General features: G+C 45.1%; 1 protein-coding gene across 2 annotated transcripts in view; it reads left to right on the top strand.

Annotated features, from left to right (window-relative positions):
• Nucleotides 1-22,311, top strand: part of SDK1 (sidekick cell adhesion molecule 1) — a 411,809-nt gene that overhangs the window by 344,785 nt on the left and 44,713 nt on the right. Inside the window, exons 29-35 of one of the 2 annotated variants that reach the window (XM_054210555.1) lie at nt 150-344; nt 4,460-4,661; nt 6,705-6,808; nt 8,565-8,635; nt 13,267-13,402; nt 15,315-15,374; nt 17,397-17,498. In XM_054210555.1, the coding sequence (XP_054066530.1) occupies nt 150-344; nt 4,460-4,661; nt 6,705-6,808; nt 8,565-8,635; nt 13,267-13,402; nt 15,315-15,374; nt 17,397-17,498 (870 nt within the window). The remainder of the gene's footprint in view (nt 1-149; nt 345-4,459; nt 4,662-6,704; nt 6,809-8,564; nt 8,636-13,266; nt 13,403-15,314; nt 15,375-17,396; nt 17,499-22,311) is intronic. The other variant, XM_054210556.1, reaches the window with a different exon arrangement.

Consider the following 22,311-nt stretch of genomic DNA (forward strand, 5'->3'; position numbering starts at 1 on the left):
ATTAAAAGAAATAAATTACTTCGTTCTGGTCTCAGATAAACAAGTAAATTGATAAATCAATAGCTTTGGTGCTTTTTTTTTTTTCCCCCCCAGCTAGAAAAAACTCCTAACCTTTTTTCTCCTCTCTCTTGTTGACGCTGCGATTTCAGGGTACCAGATTGCCTACCGTCTGGCCAGCAGCAGCCCGAACAAGTTCACGACGGTGGAGGTTGGCTCAACAGTCAGGCAGTTTACCGCTACAGATCTCGCCCCTGAGTCAGCGTACATCTTTCGGACATCTGCCAAGACCAGGCAGGGCTGGGGGGAGCCTCTGGAAGCCACTGTGATCACAACAGAAAAAAGAGGTAACGCTTGCAGCCACGGGTTGAGGTACTTTTCTGTTGCGTGCCTTGGAGCCTGCGCAGCGCTTAGGGGAATTTTAATAACAGGCTAGAGCCTGTATACCTCCTCCTTCTCACCCCATAAACCTGCCCCAAACCGTTGCAACCTCATGATTTGAGAAAGCTGGTGAGCAAGACAGACTTTTATGAGACACAGTTCTTCCAACCTGCCGGGCTGCTGGAGATTGATTTTTCCATCAGCTGCTATATTGGCCATACGCAGCTCCTTCTGCAGCCAGAGCTTTTTTTTTTTTTCAGCTCTCGTTTTCTGGAAAGTTTGCAATCTTAAGAAAGTCAGTGATGGATGAATTATATTGATCAGGGAACGCAAAATGAGAGGCGGTGGTGTTGCAGGATTTTTCCACGGCTCCTCCATTGTGCCTGAGTCCTGACCTAACGCGTTAGTAATTACTCTGGCCTTTCACTGCTGCACACGCGGGAGGAGTGTTTGCATCTGGATTGCCCAGGACGTTTCTGCTTCTTGCATCAGCCATAAAATGGTTATTCGCATTCAGAATCCCCAATCAAATTCTATTCTGTAGGGAACCTACTTGAAGGAAGCAGGAGTTACATGTGTATAAATGAAACCAGATGCTTAGATACCAGACGTGCCTAAATGTGAAAGACATAGAAAGTATTGCAGAATCTGCTCTGTATCATTGCTTGTTTCTAATACTTTTGCCCAAGTAACTGCTTGATTCTCCAGTCTTAGAACAGATCTTTAGAGCTGCCAGTTAGAAAAATTATTATTTTCTACTTGTGCATGAAGATTTTTTTTAATTTTTTTTTTAAATTCAGAGCTAAAAGGGACTATATTGGTAGAGAAAAGGAGTGTGGACTTTCCTCCGGTCGTGTACTGTATGCCATGTTCTGCTGCAAAGCACGTATCGGTGCTCTTGAGCTGGCAAAGTCAAAACTGGCCGGGGTAACTTTACCAGCAAAACTCCCCCTGTGGATTTTGTGCCATGTGCCGCTGTGACCCCTTGTGCTGTCTGGATATTGGTCTTTAAGAAAACTTCTCCCTCAAAAACTAAAACCATTCAACTTCTGCGATTTATAAAAATCACAGTTCAGAGAGCAGCAGGTTCCAGGTGACTAGCACAGACCTCCATAGACGCCATCCGAGTTTATTAGCCCTTTTGCGTGTGTTTGTGCGCCTGGTCTTGGCTCTCGCTCAAATCTTGCACTGTAATAATACAACCAATTATATTTACTTTCGGTTCTTAAAATGTGTCTACTAAGCAATCTCTTATTTTTAGTCCTTTCTACACCTTACAAGTTGTTTAGTGGAAGAGCGAGGATCTCCCATGCTATTTGCCCACAGTGTCTTCCTTATTATTTTCCTCTAACACTTCCCAGAAGGGAGGACATTGGCCTGATGTTCAGCCACCAGCAGCGAGGACCTGGGGGGTGCATTTCAGCTGCTTCTGGCCTGTCTGGTTAGCCTTAAAATTCCCACTGGCATAGCTCTCCAGGTCGTGCGCGGCCTTCCCAGGGCATTTACAGTGCAGTCCTCAGAGAAAGAACCTCTAGGGCTGTGTTAGGAAACTTAAAGTGCCTCTGTTAAAGATACTGTCCATCAAAGAGATTTATCAGCTCAAGGTTTCTTCCAGCCTTGTCTGATTGCTGTCAAAGTGGAAGTTTAAAGTCCAACATGTGGAAGCTTCAAAAAAACCCACCATGCCCAATAAAGTGAATACTCGAAGCTCGGCGCCTCTCCTTTTCAATAAAATATGCTCAGATGTCCCAGACAGCGCACAGGCTGTTGCTGGAGACACAATAGCTCAAGGCAGAACTCCCAGCTCCGCTGCGGGAACAGTGATCCCTTGTTGCTATCAATGTTTTAGGGTTATCTTGAATAGACAAGTTATACTGTAAAATGAACCCTTTCTCTTTTTGATGGATGGCTCGGCTGTGTCTCTATGCGTGCTCTGGAACCGAGTCCCAAGGCGCTGAGAGTTAACTGAAGTGATCCCTCATGTAAAGTGTGGAGAGAAGAACGTGCAATCTCACATCAGCAAGATTGATATGAGGGGCCAATAAAGAAATTCATCCGGTGCAGCCGTTCTGCTAACAAGTAAATAAACAAACCGACCTGAAACTTGTATACATGACGATAAATGTTCTAGAGTGAAAAGATGTTTAATTTCCATTAATAAAAATGCATCTAATATCATTGTAGTCTTTGATGCTAAGGTAGGCAGGCAGGCACAAAAATTCCCTTGAAAATTAGCAAAATCAGTCACTCTTGTCCTCAGAAATTCCTTGGATAACCCCAATATAAATCTTTACATTTTAGTGATTTATAGATCCCGAGTCGTATTGTAGCTGGATTCTCCAGAGGTTTTTCTGTTCTGCTTTGAATCTACATTGTGCTGTGACACCCTTCAGAACAGTCAACGCCAGCGATCAGGGCAGCACCGAGTCAGAAGATGTAAATGTAGCGAGAAATTAAACGAAATCCTTTGAGTCATACGGCCTGGCCTTACATTCCTGCACAAACAGCTCACCTTAGCATTTGCTTGTGGCTAAACTCCCATAAATAAACTCTTTATACTAATGGGTTCGTACAAACAGTCAGGAAGTATATCTTGCAATACAGGAGATTTTAAGATCTCCCATCAGCGGCAGAAGGAAACCCAATCAAGGGAGGCTTGACTGCAAGATCTGACCTGCCCAAAACTGCGAGCTGGTGAAAGCTTATCAGCGGAGAGTATTAAATCCCTGCACGACACTCGCTTCCTCTGCTAGAATAACCCTGAATACCTGTCTCAGCCTGTCAGTGTAAGGCACTGACCTTTCGCGTTGTGCTCCGGCTCGCGGGCTGCTGGCACCCAGGGCTTCCTCCAGCTAATGGCTTACAAATCTTTGGGCACCGATGTCAGGAAGAGCGTGCTGCGGAGAAATGCCAAAACATACAGGAAATGGTTTTAGGGGATGGCAGGGAAACGAAGCGCTCGCCATACGGAGCGGTGAGGAATCGGGCCGGTGGAGGTGTGTTCATGGAAACAAGCGCTGATGAAGTTGAATTGAATTGCTTCTCAAAAGCAAGTCACTGCGGTGTCTCCAATCAATTTCTGCTTTATTACATGCCACACATTTTAATCAGAATCAATAATCTTCATGATAAACAATTAAACAATTATTCCTCACTCTATAGAGTTTCTCTATTGAAATCGATGGAGTGCGGAGACGCAGTGACGGGAAAGGAGATCTATATTGAAACAGTTGGGAACTGGCATGCTTACACCTGCATTACCATTCCCTGCCTCGTCTAAAAGGTGCACGGTTAATTACTCTGGAGAGATCTCCCTCAGCGTTGGCGCTGGCTGGTTTGACTTTGCGGGTTCAAGGTTAGCGGGTAGGAAGGGAAGAAGCGGGGAGGTCCGGAAGGGACCTGCAGCAGGTCCTCGAGCCCCAGGTCTAGGGGGTTTGGAAGGCGAGCTGGGGTTTGGAAGCAGCAGCAGGAGCTGCTGATGGTTCCCGGTTCCTTGCCAGAGAGAACTGGTGCAGGAATTCAGTACCGGCTCTAGGTCACGCTCTTGGACTCTGCTACACACCAGCATGTTCCAGCTCATCCCTTCCTCCTCTTCATGCCCCGACTGGGGAGCAGCTGGTGGGAGAGGATGCTGCGTAGCACCGAGAGAATGTAACCCCGTGGTACCGAGCAGTAAGCACGGGTTAACAAGCGAACTAGTTTACAGGCAAATTCCGTCAAAAGAGCCGCAGCAGTTGCAAGCACAGCTGAGTTTCATTGAAGACTTCCTCGGTTTGCTTGGCTTCTGGTCCTCATGATTCTTCCTTAACCACCCAGGCTAAAAATCCCCCGAGTTTGAGGTCTGTTGCTAGAAAAGTGTATATTCAGTGGTCACTTTTTATGCAGGGAGATAAAATTCAGTCTTACTGCTCTTCTTTGCAGTAGAAGGTTAAGGAATGGGATGGCTTGTATACTTCATGGGGCACACCCAAAAGTTCAGTCTCCTGTGGCATTACCGCTGTGAAAATCCGATCAGGCCATCGCATTCGATGTTAGCTTGAAATTCCTCTCAGAGCAATACCAAATTATGGTTTAATTGCAGAACGACCAGCACCTCCCAGGCAGCTGATGACCCCCCAGAGTGACGTGTCATCACGGAGTCTGCTGTTGAAGTGGGTCCCTGGAAGCGACGGATCTTCACCAATCCGGTATTTTACCGTCCAAGTGCGAGAACTGCCAAATGGAGACTGGCAAACGTACTCCTCTTCCATCAGCCACGAGGCAACATCCTGCATTATCGAAAGGTACCGTAGCATAGAAATTCCCACCATTTCCACTTCCAGCAGCTGGGAAACCAAAGCAAGCCTCACTCAGCTTCGCAGGGTTTTGGGGGGAGAGAGGTTAAGTGAGGTCCCTGCTCCCATTTTAGAGGCGGTGTTATGAACAGCAGTTGGGAGATTTGCTGAAGGTCATGCAATAAAGCTAATTAAAGTTGGATGGCAATGCATCTTTTTGAAGCCCTCCCTGAAAGCTCAGCACGGTAGATAACACTACTCCGGCTAAACCATGTGTGGCAACACGATGTTCGGTAAAATGCAACTGGTTAAAAATCCTTTCAGAAGTGACTGATGTTAAAATCCACTCTCAATGCTGCATTGCAGTTATCTCTATATAAGCTTTTCTAGATGAAATGGGAACCGTTTTTATCTGTATTTTCCATACTGAAGTTTATAGATAGCATCAGAATGTTTAAACTTTGTTATTCAGGCTTCATTATATCCTCAGCAATGCTGTTGTAATTAAAGTCCTTGTAACATCTGTGAAAGCAACTGAATGTCTATGAGAAGGCACTTGTTTTGCTGTCCGTTTCCTCTATTGACCAGCTAGTACAAAATCAGATTATTTCTAAAAGGCCGGGAGCTTTTGGAGAATCAAGTATTCAAAGCATTCAGGTACAGATTTTTCAGGTCTGTGATATATGGCAGCCAGAAGATACAGACACATCGCTATCCTTTTGCCTAACTGCGCAAAGAAAACTTGACAGTTATAGAGACAAATATAGATGTGATTGATTGACCTTGGGGGTGCTATACCACCCTAATTATACCCAATGTCTTTCCATTCCAAACCTGTAAAATCAAGGAAACCTGCTGTGTCATTTAGACTTGACATGGGCATCACTGAAAACAAAAGATCGAGAAAGATGATTCAAATTATTCAAGTTCACAGAATCGTGGAGCGTGTTGGGTTGGAAGGGACCTTTAAAGGCCATCTAGTCCAATCCCCCTGCGGTAAGCAGGGGCATCTTCAACTAGATCAGAAAGTTGCTGTAGGTAAGTAAATGGTGTCCTAATAGGGTGGAACTACTGAGGATATTTCTTCTCCCCCTTGCTAAAAGCATTTTCCTGTGAAAGTCCGGAAAAGGAGTACACGCGTGATGCGAAAGTGCTGCCCATCAGAATGCATTATCCCTTGGTGTTTAATCATTCCTTACAAGTAACTTTACTTGGGATTGTAGTCAGTGTTACATCTGCCAGCTGATGGCTAGACGCTACCAATTAATTAGCTAAATCCCCCGTAACTTACGGCTCTGCATTTCTAACCTCTGCTTGCAGCCTCCCCCACACCTTCCCCTGCCAAGCCAAGGCAGAAGAATCTCTGTGAAGGTTATGTCAGCTGGAAATCACTCTCTGCATATCTTAAGCACTGCATAGATAAAAGAGCTGCAGGGAACCTGTTGTTACTGTCTTTATTAAATAACCCAGGTAATAGCATTAATTTGAAATTCAGTAGGAATAAAAGGCACTGATCAAAAGCCGTGGTCTCCAGGATTAGTGGGAAGGCTGGCGCTGTGAGTGCCAGTGCCTGCTGGGCACTGGGCGACGCTGGGCACGTTCCCTTCCTCCTCTCTTCCTCTCGTCCCCACCTCGCCCTGAGCTGCCCCACAGACCTGCTTTCAGGATCTCTGGGGCAAAGCACCTTGAAAGCCAGATGTTTTCAGCCGTGCAAAACTCCCGTAACAGCACGGCTGGTCCCTTCCAACAAGCCCCAGTCGTGGGCTGCTCCATGAACTGCAACTCCGCGGCTGCTTTCTAGAGCCCGATTCAGCTAGGAATTCCGCGTATGTTTTCAGGATCTCAGGCCAACGGCATCTGAGGAGATGCTGATGGCAGGAAGGGTGTGAACACCCCCGTGTCCCGGGGAAGGCTGTGAAGAACAGGCGAAGTGGAGGAGAGACAAGCTGCTCCGTGGCTTTGGTTGCCAAGGGGCAGGTTCTCTGTAGAGGCAAGTTGTGATGGTGTGGGGAGATGATTTCATCCCTCAGCCTTATTTTTTACATTCCACAGCTTGAACCCATTCACCTCCTACAAACTGCGGGTGAAAGCAACCAACGACATCGGAGACAGTGACTTCAGCGCGGAGACCGAAGCGGTGACAACCCTGCAGGATGGTAAGCAAGGAGGAGAGGCTCCTCGGGGGCATCGCCGGGAGAGGGCCCTCCCCGGCGCTCCTGGGTTCGCTGGGCCCACTGGGATGCGTTCTCCACTGGGAATGTGGAGGGAAAATTCAACAGCGAACGCAGTTTTGTTCGTAGGAGATTGATGCAGGTAGTAATGAGATGTGGCTGAATTAATAACAGGCAGCCTTAAGTGTCCTGCTGTGCCCTCTGATAATGAATCATACTTTCAGGAGCCTCAAAATGGAATTAAACTCCGTTTGATTGGCTTCCCAACTCTGCACTAACCATTATCTTTGCAGAAATTGAATAATTTACAAGAGATCATTAAAAATAAATGCAGAACCATGCATACATTTGAAGAAGTTTCTTCAATTGTTTTTACTCGCAATCCACATCGGTCTGCAATGTGGCAAAATGGCTGAGCTATAAGTAAGAAAGAATATGAAGCTCCTGGAAACATGAGCTTTTAATCCTGCAGATCAAGGCTAATAAACTGTGAATGACATTGACAAGGCTTTTATTTTTAGCCTTAGAGATCAGCGTCTAATTCCTTGATTGTATAAAGTCAATGCCTGAATGCAGAAGTAGCTCTGATGTCTTGAATGGAGAAAGGAGCCCTGCAAGGTGTGAAAAGGCATCAGCATTTACCCTTAGCCTGGGAAATGGGGTAATACTGGGATACAAAAACATATATAAGGTGCTAGGAATTTAACATATGTATATAAAAGCCGGAAATAGTCAGTATTTAATACAGTGCAAGGGGTGACTAGTTAAATATGACGTCGAGATGTAAAAATAGGAAACAATTTTGCCAAGGAATGTTTAAAGAATGTGATCTTGAAACCAGAAAAACACAGGACAGAGCTCAGGAGTATCCTAAGTTAGACAAGAACCCCTGTAACAGTCGAACAATGTGCCTAGAAGCCTTTTAAAGACAACCTGACTCTCCACCTTCCGGCTGTATCGGTGCAGGCTGTAACCGGTACTAATGAGGCAGCACTGACTCACTGTTTCGGAATTTAAAATTTTATTTTCAATTCTCGTTGAATTTAGCTACAGTGAATCCAGAGCTGTGCTTGGCCTCCTCACAATGTGGCGGGGAAGCGCCGTGAAAGCTTCTCGCCCCCTTAACAAACTGAACATTTATTCTGCTGAGCAAACCTGGTGCTGCCACTAGAGCATCGCCCTGCGGAGGGCTGTCAGCTCCTGATAAGCCTTCCCTTCTCCGTCCTTGAGCTGCTATAGTGTGTGTATATGGCACAGGAATGGGTTAACCTGTGGAAAATCCAGCTATCCTACCTAAAATAATCTATAATTATGCGATACAGACTCCTAAAAACAAAGTGGGCTTGCCCCAGCTGTGGCAAAAGCGTCATGGAAAATTTGGGAGCAGTTTGCTCACGCTTTCAAGCACACACACAGCTGGTTTATCTTCCTTTCAAACGCGTATCCAGTTGTTTGTGAGCGGCTGGCACGCTGCGGCTTCCTCCAGATTTCTGCCCTCAGCTTTTCTCTTATTCTCGCTCCAGCGGCCAAGGCCACAGGTAGAGCAAGGGATGCAGGAGCAGTGGCTGGCTTCTGCCTGGGATGCAGCATCCGTGTCCACCACGTTGCTTTTGAGACCCACCACGTAGCAGCTGGAATAGGTGGTTTTCTTCAGAAGCCAAGAAAGAGAATCTGATGCATAAGCTGCTCATTTTTCACCCTGTTGCTCTAACTGCTTTGGTTACCTTTATTTCTTGTTTAGTTCCAGGTGAACCACCCAGTTCGGTGTTAGTAACTCCCTACACGACTTCATCTGTCCTTGTGCAGTGGCAGGTAGGTAAAATGAAAAATTTTGATGTTTCCGGAACAATTTTTTGGTTGCTTTGACTTGTTGACCTTAATGGTACATTGCAAGGGACATTTTCCTGAGCTGGAAGTATTGTAGTAAAGTTGAAGGACTGCAGTTACTTCCTTGTTTTCCTGATGGAGGCATGTGTTTTAGTGATGGATGGAAATTTCTGGCAGTTGCTTTTACTTTGTGCCCCGTGAGGTAACGGAGTTTCTGTAGCGACACCCGAGATCATTACTTGTACAGAATCTCCTGCCGGTATCAACAGACGTGCATCTTTACATTGAAAACATTCAGCAGAGTGCGGCACTGGTAAAGATCAGGTAATCAAAAGCTCGCCTTCGTCCGCACCGCGTACTGCCTCCTTCAGCCGCTGAAATAATCAGAAGCCTATGCTGTGCCTGAGATCCTGTTCCTACCTTTGAGGAACTCCCCATGCCCTTTTGGCCCTTTGAGGGCTAAAACTTGAGATTTCTTCAGAGGAAAGAAAGGACGTTTGAGCTCTCCGCAATATCTCCGAGTCGGATGTGAAAGCATTCGTGCCAAGTCTGCGTTTTATATAGGCGTTTCGTCTGCCTGCCTTTATCTTTCAATACTGGCCTCCTGGGAGACGCTGGAACATTTCGTGGCCCGGCGCCTGAGGCTTCTTTTTGCGGAGTGAGCATTAATAGAGGAGAACCCAGTGGGGTACTGCACGTTATCCGTAACCGATCCCAGAAAGCCTCTGCCCACCCTGCTCCCCAGACAACGTCCCACACACATAATAAGGATAACTTTGGACAGATTGCATTACAGTGAAAAATGTACATGCGCGTTTACAGTACAGATGGGGCTCCTTGCCTCTTTGGAAGAAAAGAATATATATGTATGAGGGTCTGTTTCTTGCTATACGGCAGCACTTTAGGAATATTCCTGGCTGTGCTGCTGGGTTGCTGGCCCACGTTCACGCAGCGTACTACTAAGCAACATCATTGCTTACAGCATGTTGAGCAAATAGAAAAGATGTCGAACAGCTTTACCACAGGAATCATAGAGAGATGTAAATCTACCGCCCCACCTACAAATAAAGCCCACGGCGGAGGAAAAAAAAAAGGTCTAGAAAGAGAGGACAAAGAGGATGCGAGGCATGATGTAGTGCAGAAATGAACCTTCCCCCAATTGACTGATTATTGGTGTGTAGTTAATGTGAAATAGGTGGTTGTTTAGGTAATTGGATGCTTTTTATTTCATGAAAATGAAATGGGGTTGTTGTGCCAGAGCCATCTCAAGGGAGTTGTGGGCGATTATATGTCATTACTACATGTGTATTAATAGGTCCTGGTAATTCAGCCGTACTATATTTTTCAAATAAACAAAAATCTTCAAGTCCCACAATAGCCTCCAATTAAGAGGAAGTTTCACAGCAGTGTCGAAGAAATAATGTAAACCGAAAACAGCAGTCAAGCTAAATGGGAGAGTAGTTTTCCAAGCAAAGCTAAATTTTTAACTTTGAGCCGTGTTAATAATTCACAAAACAAACTCCGCTTGCACTATCTGTGCTTTCAGCTGCTTGGTCCAATCAGTCCATTATTTTTAAATTTAAAGTAGGAAGAAAATGAGTAATTTCCATTGAGGTCTGTTGTATCAATAATGCAAGGTTACTTGAAATGTTCTGGAGGATGTTCCAGTTAACATCAGGATCATGCCCGGTTCTGCTTCTACCGTAGGGATAACAATTATTCAAACTTACATTTTAGTCTTTTTTTATTTTATTTTTAAACAGCACAAAAATGTTTCCCTTCCTTCAGTACACCATTGCGGGCTGCCACTCATAATCATTTTACCTATTTCAGCAGATCCCTCAGGCCTTCCTACAAAATCCTAAATAATCCATTACATCAAAAGCAGAGTTTTGTCCACGAAAGACAGATAGGAAGGGGAAGACCTGACCTTTTAGCAGAGTACCCTTTTCAGGAAAGAATCATCATTTCCATGGCAAGGAGAAAGACAGTTTTCAAGCCATTTATTTTCTGAGCTTTCCTGCCCTAAATTTAAAGGAAGGAAAAATGGAGAATCACACGAAAGCGTAAGAAAACAATGCTTGCTATCAACAAATCAGTGTTGTACCGCAGTGAGGAAATCAGCTTTATCTGTTAGGCAGCTATGAGGCAGAGCAGGGACTGCGACAGTCTTTGTCCACTTCAGTAGTGTTTTCCTTTTAAGATTCTGTAGGATATCGCACCTCAACTTCTTGTTTTTAATTAAAAAGAAAATAAAAATTAATTGTTGGAATAGGAAAATGCATTGACTCTTTCCAAGACTGTCTTCCTTCTAGGTAATAATTAACTGAAATACAAATCCATGTGACATTCATGGTATTTTTGTCATTATACGGGGTTTACTTCCGTGCTGGATAGGCTTGGTTTTCTTGCGGCCTTTCTTCTCCTTGGCGGTGACGCGCCCCAGGTGTATCCTGGTGGGACGGTGCCTTCCCTTTACCCCGTCTCTGGTCCACGAGCGATCGCGTCGTCGGGCAGCCCTGCAGAAGGCCGTCGCTTTGTTTGGTCTCTTTGCTCAGTCCCTTGAAGAAGGAGCTCAGTCTGAGCCTCCGAAAGGCTGTTGTACAAGAGGTTGATTTATTTGCCTCGTAAAAGGGAGTCTGAGAGGGAATCTGGTTGCCCTTTTTAAAATACATCACGGGAGTAAACACCCTACAGGGAGAAGAACAATTTAACCCAAAAGGCAATGTTAGCACAGGAACAAATGGTTATAAACTAGCTATGAATTATTTAGATTAGAAATTACATGAAGGTTTCTAACCACCCAAGTAGAGAGGTTTGGAACAGCTTTCCAATAGGTATACCGGGAAGCAGAAAAATCGGCTTGTTTTCTGGTGGAGCTTGCTCTGTTTGTGAAAAGGACTTCAAGCAGTTGTTTTCTGCAGTTGTGAGGACCTGCTCTGGATGATTCTCAAGGTCCATCACGATCTTTTGTTCCGAGATGGTTCTGTAATGAAAATGCTAAATAATAGTGAAAGGTGATCGGAGCTTCTCCAAAGGATGGAGCACAATAACCAGCACGAAACATGATGACGAATGAGGTTCTCCAACCATGCAGAGCAAGTAGAGCAAGGTCTCGGGACCGTTTTGATCATTTTCAGCAGACTCTGGGCAGCACAACTGCAAAAGAAGCAGGCTTCTTGCAAGAGCAGTTTGCGCTCCTTTTCCTGGCAGCTGTGTGGCTTGCTTATACTCTGGTTCACGTAATTTTCTTTTTTGGTTTCCATCAACTGAAATCTTTCTACTTAATTCCTTCCGCCCTCACCCAAAGCAAAGTCCTTCACACGAGACAGGACAGCCCTCTCTCTCCTCTTGCCCTCATAACGAAGTAATGGAAAATTCTTGTCACTTCTGGAAGCAGAATATTAGGTTATTACTAAATATCTTCCTCCTTTCCTGTAAAAATATTCTTACTTTCTCCATTAAAATTACATGTGGTATTACCTTCTATTGTGACAGTGTTTCACACCGGCGGTTAATTTTTCCACAACAGACAGAAGGTTTTCCTTAGTAAAGTTCTCAAGACTGCTAGGGATCTTTCTGGATTAAAGGCGAGATCATCATTAAAACCCTTTTCATTTATACTTTCAGCCCCTTAAATTTCAGTACAAGAATCTTTAGAAGATAAATGGCTCACGACACCTTTTCTTCTCTGCAGTTCTTAGCCTGTATTAGACTCACGAAAGCCTTTTATTTTCTCCCCCAAACGTGAAGAATCCCTTTGCTTATCTTTATTTAAGCAAGCCATTCAGAGAGAAATCTCCTTTTCGGTGTCCCGGCTGTGTACCTGTGTCTGAAGGAAGAGGCGAGGGGCTGCTGAAGAATCATTTCTGAGCCACCGTGTCTTTGAGCATCTTCCTCCTCTCTGCGCCAGCCCGATGGCCGCGCGCACCACGCTGCTCCGCGCTGTTACCGAGGAACCTGGGGTTTTGCCCGTGGGACTGGACCTGTCCAACACACCGGAGTCCATCATACCGCGACTCCTCTCTAAATGCCCCTCTGAGGCTGTTAGACCTGTTTTCGTCTTCCTAATTAAAGGCAAAATACACCAACGCTTTGTTATTTTCTCATCAGTCCTGCAGTAAAATAACGCCAAATGAAGAATGTTCTATGAACGGTCCCCAAGGAAAACAGACACTAAAGGAATTCTGTCTTCGACAAAATAATTTATTTATTTTCTTCTCAAGAAGAAGTAAAATACTGGTCTGCTATTGCAGTGTTGGTGGCCTGCAACATGCAGTTTCAGGGACGTGTTTGTTTATATTCTTTATCACACAGGAGTTTCTGTGGATCGAGAAGGAAAGGAGCTTCGCTCTTGGTGTAGTGCATCAGGTGTCAGGTTTTAAGTAAAGAGCCTTTTGCAACTGCCACAGCCGAGTGAAATCGTCAAAGTTGCCTTTAACTTGTGTTTTTCAAATGGCACGACCTTTGACTGTGCGTATTTTTTGACGGCTCTATTCCCCGGAGAGCGCGGTGTCCCTTTGCCCAGTACCGGCGTCAGCCGCTTGCCCGTTGCGACGGATGCTTGTTGCGATGCGCGTCTTAACACGCCTGTTCTTAACGGGAATGTTTTTCAGCCACCCAAAACTGAGAGTCTAAATGGCTTGCTGCTGGGATACCGGATCTACTATCGGGAGCTGGATTACGACGCTGGAGCTGGAACAGAATCCAAAACCATCCAGAACCCCTCAGCTTTAAGGGCAGAGCTCACACGTAAGCCTGTGTTTTGGACGCTATGATATCCCGGAGTGGTAATCCCTCTTTAGACCAGACACTGTATGCCCTTTTGCCCCATGGAAATAACACACAATTATGGCTAGAGTGCTGGGGATAATTTCGCTTTTACACAATCAGGGTGAAGATGCTGAAAAATGCTAATAAGTCTGATCAGCATCGTTTGTAATGGTGCACTCCAATCTATGCCAGCGTGCTTGAATTGATGTTCTGTCCCCCACGTACCCTCTGATTTCCCGCTTTCTGCTCCCTCCATTTCACGATTACCCTGGGATACTTTCTTCGGCCATCAAGACAAATAAGAGAGGGACTTCATTTTCCTCAGCTGGGAACCCTTTTCTTTCTCGCGATGTTCTAGTAGTTTTTATAATTAACATTTTGGTTTTCTTTTTGCAGTATAAGAAAACAGCTGAGGAGAAATTTTAAGCAGAATTTTTTTTTTTTACAATTGCAAAGGGCTTGTCCCTATTTTGGAAGGAAATAGCAAAAATGAGCAAGAATTCGAAGGTGCATGTTTGCCATGTTAGCCACTGTGGTTTTTGGCTCACCTGGAAAGAAGGTGGAGAGGGAGAGGAATAATAGAAAAATGAAAAGGATTTTTAGACAAAGGCTAGAAAGGAAATCAGAGGGAAGAATAGGCAGAATAAGATGATGGGAGGCAGAGATGTGAGCACTCGGTAGCCCGAGAGATACGGTCCAGCAATGAGTCGTGCTCACAGAGAGATGAGCTTTTGTCCCGTTTGATGTCAGTGGAATATTCAGAATAAGATAATACGCGCTCTAAGAGCAGCAGAATAGGATTGAGTTGAGGCTATTTTAGTATCTTACATCATCTTCCATGTTTTCCTGAACCCATAAAAGTGGTTTCTACAAAAGCAAGCGTGATTTTTGTGGGGGTGCGGAAAAAGTGGATGCTTTAAACATAACGTGAGCACCTAATCTGACCTCCCGTATATCCTCAGGGCTGAACGAGACTTCTCAGACTGTACAGAGTTTTACCAGGACAGAGTAGAGATGTAAAGCTTCTGTAGGTGTTGGTATGCATAAGGCTTTTTTTCCGGACAAAAGCTGAATGAGTGACGATGTATATTATCATAAAATAACGCCTTTGGATACCCTCTCGTCTCACAAACCGGGGAGCCTGTGAAACCTCCCGATTGCCTCTCTCCCCTCTTCTTAGCTGGCCCTACAGCTACGTTCCTAAGAGCTGTGTAGTAGGAAGAAAACACGCTGTACCTCTCCAGGGGGTCAAGAGAGAGAGAAAGGGGTGGAGACAAGTGTATTTTAAGATAAATTTCCCTCTTTCTCCTTGTAATATGACAATACTTACCTTAGCGCACCTCTGTTCCTCACTGACCTGTGGTTTTGCACAGCTTAGCATATTATTACAATTCGCTCACGGCAGGAATGTTGAATTCTATACCTGAAACTGTGGGAAATCTAACACACATTTAAAGAAGCGGGTCCTGTCCTATTGTTAAGTGTTCGCTCTTTGTGGCCCGTGTTCCAGGTCTTTACTCTGCAGCTCTTTGGGTTTCGAATTCTGCATGTTGAGAAATAAGGATGTAATACAGTGTTGAGAGTTTCCCCCCTAGAAATTGTTTCGTTTTTACTCATTTGTTCTATTTAATCTATGAGTCAGAACATTTCTGTGTTGTACGTTTGTGAGAGTCTCTGTTTGAGGAGGAAATGAAACAGTCCCGTGTGAGCGAGATGCTTTTCAAGTGTTACGAGAGAGTGATGTGATTTTATTGCCCTTCAAGGTATAGTCCTAAAGCTCAAACTGTGTCTGTGTGTGCTGCATCATTTGCCCCTGTCTCTGCTGTACATCATTTGCAATAACTATTTCCTTGCACTGTAACAAGCTTTCTGCTTTGCTTACCCTGAATAGCCCAAAGCAGCTTCAAGACAGTGAACAGCAGCTCTGCATTAACGACGTATGAATTAACACGTAAGTGCACATTGCCTTTAGATGAGACTCTTTGTAATGGTTCAAAGTACACTATAGGCAAACTCCTATGGTTCTCCTCAGTGGATCTAGCAGAAATCAACACAGATTAATGATTCTGCTTTCCCGAGCTTCTTTTTCTTTAAGCCTTTGCTCTCCCTACATCAGGAGACATTGACGACGCAAGTAGGTAGCTGTTGTAAAAATGTGGCTGCTGGGAAGGTAAAACATTATTGACTGTAACAAGCCAGTATTGCTGATGCTAAATGAATTTTGATTCGCTTGCTACATATTTTGCAGTCCATCTGAGTTTAGCTGTATCACATCATTAGTCCTGTGATTCAAGCATTGCGATGCTCAGGCATTCCATGGAGTAGGAGGCCAGTTTAGAGAGGGCCCAATGAATTTATGTGCATCTCCAGAGGTGTTTTCAATTGGAAATGAATGAAATAGCATTCGACAGAGTTAAAAGGCAAGTTGCTTTGTGGTGATGATGGTTCACTAGATAGGTTTTGCCCAAGGCTTTTGAGTCACAGATTGTGATGGGCTAAAAAAACAAAACTACGGAGCCCTATCCCCACTGAAACTCGCATGCATGAACTCTCATGTGTTCCATTTTCTTCCACATCCAGTTAACACTAAAATCTCCCTTGTGGCTTTTCATGGCAGCAATTAAGGTTTCCCCTCTACAAGCTGCCCGGTACTATAGCCTATGTATCTTCCTATTTTTTGTTTGTTTGTTTACGAACTCGGCGTCGTTACTGCTGATTTGCTTGCTGCGTGTTTCGCAGTCCGCCTGAGTTTAGTGATATCACATCAAAAAGTTAGTAATATACCAGATATCATTTACAGTATGTCTGACCGGGGAACGATGCTGCGCTCGGGGTCAGATATAGGAGCACAACATTTGTAAACACTTCCGTGAAAGTGAAATTAGACAAACCTGCGGGATCAGACTTATTGAACCTTACCAAACCGATGGCATACTGTCAGCCACGGAGTTAAAGATACAATCTGATTCATAGATAGCAGAGAAAAGTATTGGCAAAGGGAGAAATTTGGACCCCTGGCCAAGCGTGTCTTAATCAATTCAGCGCTCATTTAAAGACAGCAGTTTACATTATTGATCGCTCTCGTACTCTAATTTCACCATTAAATATTTTTTAGATGATAAATATTTCTGTTAGGATTGATTCTTTCGTCCTGAAAATGCAAAATCTGAAATGAAACTGCTCAGGCGCTGCCTCCCCTAATGATGTTGACATGATTTTACTCCACCCTCGTTTGCATCTACTAATTACCCTCACACAATTGGGTTTTCTGGATGTTTTCATACCGCTCTCACTGTCCTAGCTCATCTGTCAGAGTGGTTTCTGTATGTCAGCAAAGAAACTGGTTGCCTGGTGGCCAAACGGAGTCCAGGCTTCAAAGTCTCCTTTCTCTTTGTGATCAAAGTTCAGGCTGCGGTGGCTTTGAAGGAGAAGGACACCCATGCGGTACTTTGGATGAGACTCCAGATTCCCCGCTGCACATCATCTTCTGCACTCTGCATCAGCAGCGATGTTCTTGAGCGGTGCAGACGCTAAATGAACCCCCAGATGAAAGTCCCTAGGATTAGGCAAAGCCTTGAAGCCATGCTCGTTCCTATCAGTAGAGATCAGAAGGAGTCCATATGTTGAACAGTCAGAGCAAAGTCCTGCCTTCTTCTGTCATTAAGAATGACCTAGAGATGTTCCTCTAGCTAGTTACCCACCAGGAATGAGTCCTGATTCCTCTTCCTGAAGCAACATTGTGAGGAAACACTAGAAAATCCTGCCATTTCATTGCAAAGATCTTCCATAATTATGCAAATCCTGCCATGATGTGGGAATTCGGGAAGGATGGAAGTAGACATTGCACTATTGTACTGTTCTAATGCTGTGTTTCACAAGAGAGAAGTCGGGTGATAAAGAGGTGATGGAGTCTAAAAGATGTCTGTAATATAGCATAAATAATACTATATAATATAATATTTTACTTTTTCAGAGTTGAAGAAATACAAGAGATATGAAGTGCTGATGACGGCATATAATGTAATTGGTGAGAGCCCTACCAGCACACCAGTGGAAGTCTTTGTGGGCGAAGCAGGTAGGTAAAAGGAAAATTAGATTTTTTGGTTTGGTTTTTTTTTTGAGTACTGGCATGTGTTAGTGTTCTCCTGATAATATTTAATATTTGTCCAGGAGAGGGATGATTTGAAAAATTCCCTACTCATGATCACTAACAGGTTTTTGGAGCGTCCTCTCCGGGAATAGGTTGGCGCTGGCAGTTTCTCGCCATTTGAAAGCCGGTTGGTCTAAATGAATAAGGGGAGAAAGGGCATTTGAAAGAAAGAAGAGAAAACATTTTTGGAGTTGCAGGAGGATGACTGTTCATACCAAATTAGCTTGAGGGAAAAATTGACTCAAGTTAAAGAAGTGAAAAGTGGAGGACAGGAAAGCCACAAGGGAAAAGCGACAAAACTACAAAACAAGGGAGACTTGGAAAGCTGGTTCTTTTATTTTATAGCTCTCTGTGTAGAGATACTGCCTGTGCACCACACCGTGCTGTATTTTTATGCTCTTGAAGTCAAGAAGACGTTGTGTCCAGTTTAACGCTAGCTTCGGAGGCGCGGGCGGCGGTTACTCTTAGGAACACGCAGACTCTGCAGCTGCATCCAGGCTCTACAGAAGCTGAGGGTCAGCGCCACTACCCGTGCCTTTACTCATTATCCATCTAGTGGGTGAATCCAGGCTGTATTTATGAAATCTAACTTGCTAATCATTTTAAAATCCCTTCGTTGGATGGCCGGAGGTGGAAATCAGGATGAGAGTTAACGAGACACTTCTTTGAGCGCGTCGTGAAACGGGCGATTTCGCAGAGCCCAGATAACCCGCAGCCGAGTCTGTTCTTCCCAGTAACTCCGGCTGAGAAGCGCAGGGCTGGAATAGCTGATGTCTTCCTCACAGCCATGGCAGCGGTGCCGTATTTATGGTGACCCCAGCTGGAGGGAGGCTAGCACCGAAGTGGTTGTTAGTTATGGTATCAATTTCTGCAGCAGCATCTTTTGAAGCTCAGAACAAGAATAGGCGACACGCTCCCTCCTGTTGTTCCGTCTGCCGCCGTGAACGAATCTGATTATGCTTCTGTTCTTCTGTCTCAAGGCTAGGATATAGAAGCTATCAAACCCAGCACTAATTCATTTTATTATTATTCATTAAGTATTCTATTGCTCAAAAGTAAGCAAAGCACATTCCTTTAAACTCTACTGCACATTTTTTTAAACTCTACTTAACCTTTTCATTTCAAATATGGTGTAACAGTCACTATCTTTCTCTGAAAACGTCATAAATTAATCAGAGCAGCATGGTTCTGGAGAGACAGCTGGCAATATTTACATTTTTTTCTAGTTTGCTGCTCCTCCGACTTACTTCTGCAACTGCAGCAAAGAAAGCCCCAAGTGGAGCCAACTGTATCTGGCTTCAAAAGACATTTTTGTTTCAGAGCTAAATATCTCACTGCTGCAAATGGAGCCAGCTTGTTCGTTTATACACACGTACGCAGCACAGAAAACCGGCTGGGGAAAAGAAGGAAATGCCGTTATATCGTGTCTTTTAATCCCACGGTCCAGGTCTTCCTCATCGTAACTGGGACAGGGAACAGCGCAATGGAAGGAGCTAAACTTGGGAGGAAACTGAGATACCCAGGAGACCTTTTTTTTGTTTTCACAGGCGGGGCGGGTATATCTGAAGCTGTAGCATGACTCAGATGGTTTTTTAGAGATACCCGATTTACCTCTGGTTAGGGATGATCCAGGTTCACGCGCTAGAAATGACGAATGTAGGATCTTCCTGCCGATTTTCACTCTTGTTGTGTGAAGTTATTACGCTTTGTTATATCACTGCCTCTTCCACCTCCAGAACTGGCTGTGATTTATCCTGTGAGTAAACTGATTGGAGCTGGTATTGCAATTTAAGTTTTAAATTGATTTGTGACACCTTTGAGTTAAAGCGTGCTGCGGAAATACAAGGTTTTGTTGTTATTGTTTGCTTGATGTTCTTACCCGCGGTACAGGCAGTTAAGCAGCAAGCTGGAAAAAATGGGTCTGCTTAGCTTCGGCAATGGGGCATCCATGTTAAAAACAGGGAAAACCTTCCCCATAAACAACGAGTGCTGACAGCGCAGGCACAGCACCGAACGCAACCTGACTGAAGAGGACCAGTCCCTGGTCTGAAGGCCCCGGATAACTTACGTCTCAGGACTGTTAAACGGTGCCTTGTTCTGCCGTAAGGGTCGCAGTAATTCTGGGAGGTGCAAGAACGCTCCTCTCTCGGTTGTAAAAAGGAATATACAGTCGGTGCCTTCGGGGAAATGCGCTGGGTTTGAGCCAGCTCAGCCGAAATACCCCATTCTGTGCAGTTCTGGTGGGCGTTTCATACAGCGTGGGGAAGCTGGAAATAATACTGATGGTTGATTGTGCTGTTCGGCTTCTCTGTCTGGTGCAGCCAGACAAGCGATGCAGAAGGAGGAGTATCTGTAGTTCCTTCCTTCCTTCTTGTTAGATTGGAAGACTTTCCTATCATCGTATCTGGATTTTTACAACAAAAGCTCCTGTAGGCAATGGAGTCCCCTGACAAACTTGAAAGAAAATGCCATTAAACCCAACCTTCTGGCAGTTTTGCCAATCAAATGAGTAAAAAGCACTCGAACGGGGAGTTTCTCTCGAGCCCTGGGGTGCCGTTGAGCTGTACCCCAGCCGACAGCCCCCTCGGGCAGCCCAGGCACTCGGATCTCACCAGCCTCTCACTGATGGGCAGGGGGCAATTTTGGGAGACAACAACCTGCTGGTAGGCAACGGGTCAGAAGTGAGTAACAGACCTCTGTATCTTGACTTGCCTGGTGAATAAGGGAGCTGGATGCAAGTGTTTTGTGGTTTTGGGGTTGGTTTGGGGTTTTTTTTTGTGGATTTTAGGTGTTGGGGGGTTTTTGCTACAGGTAGAGCAAAACCTTTTTCTTGTTGCAGTAGCCCATGAGATCAAAGCCCGGGCCAGGGCTCCATTTTGAGTTCTGCCTGGATATTTGCAAAAAACTCGCTGGTGTGGAGAGGAATTCTTCCCCGCATCAGGAGAGCGGGCTGTGCGTCCTTGGGCTCGGTGCAGCCGGGAAGGATGCGCTGCCTGTTCAGTCCGTGTCCTTCCCCCACCTGCCTCAGGCGTCGGGATCCCTCTCCTCCGCAGACCAGAAGTTCCTCGTAACGTCGCCTTTTTAGAGCCGGCTGCAGCTCTGCCCTGCTCATTAGAGAACCACGTGTATCTCCCGACAAATGACAGAAAAATTGAAAGCCGCCACTTGCAGAAATTAGGAAGGGAGTTGCAGCCCCGTCGGCAAGCCCCCTTCTCGCCTTGTTAATTCATTTAACAGTTCAGCTGTCAGGGATGCCGGCTTTGATTGGGAAGGCAGCGAGTGTTGCTGGGTACCGATATTCATCCCAGCCCTAAATGCAGCTGCTACCAGAGGTGCTGTTCTGCTCGACTGAAATTAAGACTCTGTTAGAGCAGCCACTATATCAAGAGCATTATTCTACCAGGTTGCTGTCACAATCTGATTGTGCGGTGGGCTCCGGAGTTCAGGAGACTCCACTACCTGCATTTTAATTAAACAGAAATCAGAGGTTTGGGGCAGGCGTGCTTCACCTAATTTGGGAAGGTGAATAAAATGGAAGGCGGCAATACAAATCCTGTGCTAACGAGCCTGCAGCCTCCGGTGCTTCTCCCATATACTGCAAAGCTGTTCTGGATGAAAAATAATGGAATTCATAATTTCTTCCAGCAGCTGCTGCTGGAGGAGAGCGCGTGTGTGCAGAGAGGAGGCAGCAGAAGGGGTGAAGTGCACCGAGAGACACTCGCCTGTAAACAGGTTGTAAATCCATTTGTGTGAAGTGGGGAGTGATGTGTGTCATTATAACTGATAGTGACATTGGTGACCTTCAGAATCCACAAGAACTGATGAGGCTGGTTTGTTGTTGTTGTTGTTTTTAATAATGAGAGCTGGTTCTGCAATGGGAAAGGCAAAGAGTAAAAAGAGCTGGGAGACAGAGATCCCTTCTTAGAAGTCCTCCGTTGAAATGCTGCCTCGGTTGTTCCATCATCTTTCACAAAAGGTTTCCTGGTCGTCTCACTTTCTTCACGTGAAACTGCAGCTTGGAAAGGAACAGGAGCGGGACAGAGGGACGACTGCTTCTTCCCTCTCTTTTCTTACCATCTTCAAAAACCTGAATCTACCTCTCGGTGCAGAGCTAGCAGACACCAAAGCAAATTTCTCACTGTTATCTGCAATTGTTTTCATCTGCCCTCCTGCCTGCGGCTCCGCAGGTCCTCCTGGAGTTCACAAGCTTTATTTTGTCCACCCGTAGCTGACACGTGGAGGGAAGCTCTGCTCTGCCAGTACATCAGGGGAGGCACTCAGAGCTGCCTGGCCATCTCCGGCATTTTCCAGACAAGTAATAAAAACCATATGGAAAGCTCCAAGACCAAACCCAGCGATTTAGGTTTGGGAAAGAGAAGACAAAATAGAGAGAAGCAGCCATGCTAAGGAGAAAGAATCCTTTTATGGAAGCAAAGACTTGACTCCAGGCACCCCTTTTTAAATTGCTTCTAGCGAAGAGCTCTTGTCCCTTCTTACCTGGTTATGTGTTCTGGCAACGTCCCTTTGTCTCCCCTGCTAACGCCAGGGAAGGTTGTCAGAACAAGCGCTGCTTTGTCCTTGCCCTGGTTTCAGCTGGGTGAGAATTAATTTTCTTTCTAGTGGCTGCTGCGTTTCCGATTTGGTATGAAAGGAATGTCAATAACGCATATAGTTTTAGTTGTTGCTAGGTGATGTTTATAGTCTTCAAGGGCCCTTTTCAGCTTCCCATAGAAGCTGA

This window comes from Rissa tridactyla, chromosome 8 (assembly GCF_028500815.1).
Source record: "Rissa tridactyla isolate bRisTri1 chromosome 8, bRisTri1.patW.cur.20221130, whole genome shotgun sequence".
Lineage (NCBI taxonomy): Eukaryota > Metazoa > Chordata > Aves > Charadriiformes > Laridae > Rissa > Rissa tridactyla.